At 31.0% G+C, this 8,065-nt stretch overlaps 1 protein-coding gene across 1 annotated transcript; it reads right to left on the minus strand.

Moving 5' to 3' along the window:
- Positions 1–4,011: 4,011 nt before the first annotated feature.
- LOC132715246 (protein adenylyltransferase FICD-like) lies at positions 4,012–8,046 on the minus strand. The gene is made up of 2 exons (XM_060698239.1): positions 7,722–8,046; positions 4,012–5,236 (listed from the first exon to the last, which is right to left on the minus strand). Exons 1-2 carry the CDS (start codon positions 8,005–8,007, stop codon positions 4,140–4,142), a joined length of 1,383 nt encoding a protein of 460 aa, XP_060554222.1. The 5' UTR covers positions 8,008–8,046; the 3' UTR covers positions 4,012–4,139.
- Positions 8,047–8,065: the final 19 nt, after the last annotated feature.

Raw genomic sequence — 8,065 nt, forward strand, 5'->3', positions numbered from 1 at the left:
TATATTTATTCATCAATAAACCACATAAATATCACATATTACCATTATATCACAGGCCTTTTTTTCACAATTATGCCACAATTTTATTCATAAAATGAGGGACAAAATGTACCCATTAACCTTTGTAACAGAGAATTTGTACGTTTTATTTTTAGAGCAAAGAAAAATTATTAAAAAATTCATCAACCATTCTTTACTATCTTTTTCAGATACCAACTCGACCTGTTTACGAACAGTGGCAATCCAAAAAGAGTTTTGTGAATTATAAAAAATACTCAAGTCTAATGCATGATTATATCATTACTTTAAATAAAGAATGAATAGTTGTAAATAAAGCTTTTGACATTTGACAATAAATTTAAAATGTGTGTTGTTGGCTGCACAATATTTTTGACAGAAGAAGATATTGTAGTGAATAATTAAATAGAGTCCAGTGTACGAGGTTCCCGCACAGGACCCAGGTCCCCGCAACTTTCCCATTTTTCTTTTGTCTTGAAAATTCAAATGAATCTTTATTCAGTTTTCATTTGTGTTTTACTGAACTGTCCTGGTTTTAACAGGATATTGATAATCTGGGATCTTGCCCCAAAGCCTTTCCCCCTTAGAGAGTGGCACACGAAAATGCAAATACATGTAATGGCTGTGTAGGTCACATAAAAAACAAAACACCCTTTTTCAGCAATTAAAACCAAATGCTAATTTCTATTTCAATGTTAAGTTATTTATAAAAATATTATTTGAAAAAATGTTATGTTTTTGTTTTTGGGCAAAATTGCTGTTATTATGAAATATAGGGCACATGATTTTAACTTCCCCCAATAACAAAGCGTCAAGTCATTTCATTGATTTTTTTTGTTTAAAATGATACTAAAACTCTTAATCGAACAAGTCATAACTAAACAGATGAAAAAAACTTCAACAATTTATTTTTTTTATGTCTGTGTTTACTACCTACAAGTGGTAAAAAAGTATGTTTCCATTGCTGTTACATGTTTCCTGTGTGCTACTATGCTTGGAAATAAATGATTGTATACTGTAGTAAGAATGTGCTTTAAATTTATTTGAACTCCTGAAATGTTATTTGAGAATATTTTAACATCTTTTTGATTATTTATATGGATTGTAAATGTCATTTGCATTGTGTAAATTACTGTCTTAGTTAACTTCAAAATATTTTACTTAAAAAACTCAATTTCCAACATTTTCATGAAAATTAACATAAATCTATGCTGCTTTAAAATAAAACAATACCATACAATTACAATCTTAATTAATAAGAAATTAATATTCAAAATAAATAAAAGAATGTTTCAAAATGAATACCCTATAATATATTACTACATAATAAACATAAATTTTGAGTACATTTTTTTGTAGTTATATGTGAAACAAAAATGGATTTCGGTATCAACAGTATTCATGGCATTTCTAAAGTTCTTTACTAAAAGTGTTCTGTTTATCATTAAAACAAGAGGTATGTGATGGCACTGTATTGCTCACCTGAGGCATATTGCAGAGGAAAGTAATTTGGTCACTTTCAGGGTCTGTCATTTTTTAGCCAATATGAATAATTTATAAAATAGTTTAAGATGTATGCCATAAAACATGCTAAATATAAAAGTTCTTCAAACAAAAAATGTATAAATGTGTTTTACTCTATCTTATTCAATATAACGTAAATGTTGGTCAATTTCAATCCAAGGGGAATACTTAATATAACTTTGTAAAGGAACCACAAGGAGTACTACCTGCCAAAGCATTTTGCACACACATGAGCAAAAACAATTTTTAAGTATAAACACATTAAAATAAGAAAAATATATTAAAAGTTTTAGAACATCTGGTGCTTTTCCGCTTTAAAGACAATCTTTCTTAACAAGAGCTGTCACAGAAGAACAGCAAAGCTCGACTAATAAAATACTGGATGCAGTAAGGAAGACAAAACTATGAAGAAAAAAATCAATTATGTATAATTATGTATTAAGTTATGGTAAAAAAAAACATTGTTTACATAAATTCCAAGATCAAGGGGAATAATTCTAGAAATAGTCAAGCTAGAGTTATGAACCTGGTCAAACAACATGGGTGTAATGATAAAAAATATATATTTGAAGTACAGATACCTTAAAAAGTAAAGACGTTATAATATTCTTAAAGAAAATCCTAAGTTCAAAGAGAGATAAATCTGTAAATTTTGCTTCAAGAGTTATGAACATTGTCACATAAAATGTAATTGATGATAAGGAATAAGTATTTGAAGTTTGAGGTAGATACCTTTAAAACTAAAACATTATTGTAAAAAATAACATTTTTCTAGTAAAAATCTATGTTTATGGGAAGATAATTCTTGCAATATTGGTGCTACAGTTATGAACCTTGTCACATAACATGTGGTTAAGGAAAAGGTACATATATTTGAAGTATGAAAATGATCCCTTAAGAAATAAAGAAGTATCAGTCAAAAATAGTATTTTTAAGGAAAATTCTAAGTTCAAGGGGAGAAAAATCTGAAAAAATTGGTTCTAGAGTTATGAACATTGTCACATAATATGTGGTTGATGATAAGGAACATATGTTTGAAGTTGATGACTTAAAAAATGACAAAGTAATAGTGAAAAATATTTTACTGCACCAAAACTTAAATCTGAAATCTGGACACGGATGCTGAAGCCGGGACGAGTAGGACAGCTCTCCATATACTTCGTATAGTCGAGCTAAAAATTAATTATATTATCAGTTTCACAGCTATCATTTCTGTACTTGTTATTTTGTTTTGTTCAATGGAAACAAATCTTAAGCATACATTTACACAATCACAAAGCACCAACATGATTTAACAACAAAAATATCAGATCTAAGCCATAAGTACCTAACAAATAAATACCAATCCATTTAAATCATCAATAATTGTACATACAAACACCATCCTTAAAGAGACAGTAACCTGGTCTAATAAAGCCATGCACAAAGAAACACACAGTATTATTGCACTTAATACATGTAAATTTAAATCCATAAAATATTATGGATATGAGGACACAGGTTGGATTGTCTCCCTTGTATCAGTCTGTATATACATTTGTATATATATTTTATACACAAACAAAAGCATGTAATGATTCTATTTTACATCAAAATAACTTTATGGAAACCATTATGTAAGAATGGATTTACAGAATATGATATCTTTTACCAGGTAATTGTAAAAAAAATCTGTAAGGAATTGTTTGCACTAGAATGTATTCAAACATATATCTAAAGAAAATGAATTAGAAATTTAATTTCAGCAATATTTATATATATGTATTAAATGTACATAATAATGTATTAATATGTATATAACGATGAACTGTAAATGTTCAAGTTAGACAAATAAATTTTCTGTTGTTTTTTTTCTGTTATAGAAATGGTCCAGTGACCCTACCCTATACTTTTTACAAAAAAGTCTTATCAACTCATTTAAGTTATTAACTAGCATTTATACAATCAGGGCGTTCACTAGCCATGACATCCTGAGGGTCATGTTGACTAAGTAACATGTATGACAGTATCTAATAAACACACTGAGAAAATGGTTTGATGTGGTTAAACAATGATGATATAAATGCAAGAGCAAGTAAAATGAAAATAACTTTTCCCAAAGAAAATTAAGTAAACAAAACAATTACAATACATTCATATCATTGCAGGCATCCGAGAGGTAAAACAATTTTCCTGAATATCATACTAAAACTAAATATTTTCATTAGAGCAAAGTACAAGAGAAGGTTGTTCTTTAAGTTAGAGTAACAAGCTTTTCCCTTTTGTTTATATAGTCTTTAGAAATAGTTCAAATACATCAACAATATTTGCAGCACCTCCTCAACATTTCATCTTTACACATGTTACGATTTTCATTAAACATTAAATCAAATGCAATAAAAAATAATTGCTTTCCCTTCACGTCGACAAATCTCAGCTGAGTCCCTTTAAGACTGGTGCTAGCACTTTAAAGACCAGGCCTAGCAGTTTAAAGAACAGGCTAACTTTAAAACATAAACAAAAGGTCATTAGATGACTCATATTAAAATATCACAATGAGATTATATATAACAGATAGCAAAATAAATAATAAATTTATGTGATTAATTTCCCTAACATCATGGATCGGCCTCCGCATATATAACACGCGAAGGTTTTGTTTTATTTGGTCTCCAGTTTGATATTTCAGGTAAAACTGAAGCTGCATTTTCTACAGATGCTAACAAAAACTCGTCTAACGTTCTTTCGGTGCTCTCTGCTATAAATCTAATAAATGCTCTCAGATCACCTAGGTTTCCCTCATTTAAAGTTTCATAATATCGTGCTCTATCTTCCACTTTAATAGTTACAGGCGGAAATCCTGCCTGCATTAGAATTAAATTCATTAACAATCTAGAAGTTCTACCGTTTCCATCGTAAAACGGATGGATATAAACTAATTTATAATGAGCTAAAGCTGCATACTCAACAGGATGTAAACTTAAAGCTTCTTCTGTATTTAACCAATTGATAAAATCTTCCATTAAAGCCGGCACGTCTTCCGGAGGTGCGGGAACAAAATCCGCAACAAAAACTTGTGTTTGTCTTAATCGCCCACCTTCAAGTGGGTCAACAAAACCTAAAACGCGTTTATGTATTTGTAATATATCCTCTAAAGTTATAGATCCAATGCGACCTAATAAGGTATTATTCACGTAACTTAGCGCAGCATCTAACCCAAGCACTTCCTGTTGTTCAACGAGAGATTTACCTCCAATTGCAATACCTGTTTCAACAATTGAACGTGTCTGTGCCAAAGTTAAAGTGTTTCCTTCTATTGCATTGGTGTGAAATATATGCTGATAATATGCTTCGCGTTTCTGTCTCCGTAAACCAGGATGATTATTCGGAACTTTGTACAATAAGCTCAATTTCTTATCTATTGCATTATACATCCTTTGATCAATTTCTTCTACTAAAGGCAGCACTCTCTTTCTATTCTCCAATGCTTTTGAATGTTCCGGATTAAGTAACAAAGCTTTACTATACAATTGTTCAGCTTTTGCTACGTCATTCTCGTGATGTTCGAGAAATTCACCAAAAGCAGTTAGAATATCAGCATGAGAGGGGTCAAGGTTCAACGCATGCTGAAATAGTTTCAAAGCCTTGTCATGTTTTCCTTGAGCTTCCATATCCATGGCAATGTTCATGGCTGTCACAGCTTCCTGTTTTACCTCTGTAAATATAAAACGGAATGAGCCATTTAAATTCCTTAGTATCAAAGTGAAACAAGAAATTATACCTTAAACAGCATGCCCACTCAATTTTAAATGTAGGGGTACATGTACCCCCTGTCATTGAAAATTGGGGGTACATTTCAAAATCTGGGGGTACACATAAGTTTAAACATGTTTTTGTTTGTAAGAACATTTTATATAAATGTAGTATAATATAGTATAATTATTGTTTTGTTTTGTTAATATTTTTCATGAAATTATTTCATTTTAATGCATCAACACATGGAAATCGTTTTTTGTTTGTTTGTTTTTTGTTTTTTTTTCACTTTTATACCAAATCAAATTTTATTCTGGTTAAATAAGTCCACTCTATAGACAAAAAGTTTACATTTGTAAAAAAAACGTGAATGTATATAGGCAGCGTTTAGCGGAATGAATAGGAAAATTGTGTACAGCTTCACACAGTGTGTTAAGAGATTCATCCGATCGACAATTATTTTAGCAAATATCTTCAAAATGGGAGCAAATTGAAGATCGATATTTAAAGATTTAATGCTGATTTAATAATAAAGGAACAATTCATTCTCATGTTTGGCTTGGAAACTAAGAATTTTTGCGAAATTTTAGGGTTTCTGAAATTCCAGCGAACGTGAAATCGCCGATGTTCGGGATCAATTTTCGGATCAAAGAAAAGCGTACGTGTATTTTGGTCAGTTGTCCTGGCATTTCGGCACAATATGTTAAATTATTAAAACTCTAATAGAACGTTTTTGCAAGAATGAAACGAAAGCAAAATTTTGCTAACAAAGTGCCGAAAATTTCGAGAATAATTCAAAATTACACTCATTTGTAATTTGAGAAAACAGTCTTGCGGCGTAAACAGTCGATATTCTTATCCTTTTGTCGGTAAAATTTGCTAATTTCCAATCAACTGTTGATCAAAGATGTTAAATTATCACCTCGTGTTATATCTGGTATTTACATGTACAACATGTGTATACATTAGTCTGATCTCTATTGCGTGATAATGATTGAAAGTGTTATCGCTGATTGGCTAATCGCTTCACGGGTCGATGTGCATAGGACCGCCTACCTATAGACTGACGGGCGCTGACGTATTTGTGTATTTGTGGTCGTTTGATGCGTCCCCAGGCAAAATTAAGCGTACATAGGCTATTCCAAACATTCATTCTGACGATTTTACTTTGCGTGCATGTACCCCCTGCTTATAATTTTTATGCGTGCATCTAGAATTTTGTGCGTGAACTACGCACTGTAGTGCGTGAATGGGCATGCTGCCTTAAAGGAACTCCATTGAGGTTTATAAGGCTAAAAACATAAAATTTCAATTTTTTCAAATAGATCGACACACGCACTTTAAAATTGAAATATAAATATATTCAAACTAAGAAATATACAATAAAAAATGAGAAATAATTTCTTAAACAGACCCTTTTTTCTTTTATATAGTATTAAATGCAGTTAATATTGGTAAGTGGTGGCATTCCATAAATGCTTCTGAACCCATTTGAATAACTAAACTAGAACTCCGCGAGTCCGATGTGTCGCCTTGTGAACAATATAGTTTAGGAAAAATGGCCAGGACAAAAATGAAATATATATCATGAAAATTAACAAAGGACAATATCTCAAAAAATAAAAAAATGCAGAGCAGCAGTTCTTGTGCACTGCACTTACAAATATTTAGCTCTATCATCCTATGAATTTTCAAGTTAATAGCTTTTATAATTTATGAGAAATGGCATGGACAAAAATAAAGTATGAAAATTAATTAACCCTTTCGCTGCCAGAGGGTTATTGTTTTATTGATCACCTATTTGCCAGAGGGTTTTCTAAGAAATTACTATATAATTAATTAATATAATTATTATTATTTGTTATTAGTATTATAATAATTATATATCTTTCAAAATCTGTTAGTATAATAATAATTATTGTCGATGGTATAATTTTCTTTATATCTATTATTATTTTTATGATTATTATTATTAATTTATTATTATTACTATTATTATTATAGAAACGGCTAAAGCCGTCCATATGGCAAATACGCCGAAAATAACAGGGACGGCTTAAGCCGTACCTTATAATGGCAGTGAAAGGGTTAAAGGGTAAAAAAACTCAAAAATAAGAATAAATAAATTAAAATTGTATTTTGGTGTTGGTAGACCATACTCTGGAGCCTGTTACGAGCCTAATATTGATTTGGCGTGAACGGTTTGGCCCATTTTACAGACTTTTTTTTCTTACTGTCAAACGGTTGGAAAAAGACAGCGCCTATCCCAAATTATCTCAGTGTCTCTTTGACATGTCTAATAAGTTAAACTACACTGTTACATGTATTTAAGCTGAGGTCTGACTAAATTATGTCGGGTAAACAATATATTATGGACTAAATGGATTGGGATTTTTCTAACCCTGTAAAAGTGAACAAAGCAGACTGAATGCTAATAAAAATGAAACCTGAATTCTGTGGCATTGTTTGTTGTCTCGTTCGTTTAACGACAGATGTTCCCGTAGTTGTCAAAACTTTTGATGACGTAATCTGGTTATTTCCATCAAAAACAGAAACTAGGATCGCCGGCATGTATCGATATGTCATAAAATATGCTACTGTCAGTCCTGACAACATGAAAATCAATTGGAAAGACAATATAGACATTTTGCTCTCTGATACTTTTTTTAGAACAGGCCCCATTGGACCAAGAGACGAACTGACAGGTGGAACTTTCTTCCTACAAGTTATCATGTTGTCAAAACTGTAAGGTCAAGGTTGCGTTAGCCGGAAGCTCATTTGGCAACGTGTG

This window comes from Ruditapes philippinarum, unplaced genomic scaffold (genome assembly GCF_026571515.1).
Source record: "Ruditapes philippinarum isolate M1 unplaced genomic scaffold, ASM2657151v2 ctg1706_1_1_1_1, whole genome shotgun sequence".
Lineage (NCBI taxonomy): Eukaryota > Metazoa > Mollusca > Bivalvia > Venerida > Veneridae > Ruditapes > Ruditapes philippinarum.

Excerpts from the sequence above, each read along its gene's own strand:
- LOC132715246 (XM_060698239.1), bottom strand. The coding sequence starts at position 8,007 with ATGATAACTTGTAGGAAGAAAGTTCCACCTGTCAGTTCGTCTCTTGGT. Across the intron at positions 5,237-7,721 it reads AACAATGCCACAGAATTCAG|AGGTAAAACAGGAAGCTGTG; the intron begins GTTTCATTTTTA and ends TTATATTTACAG.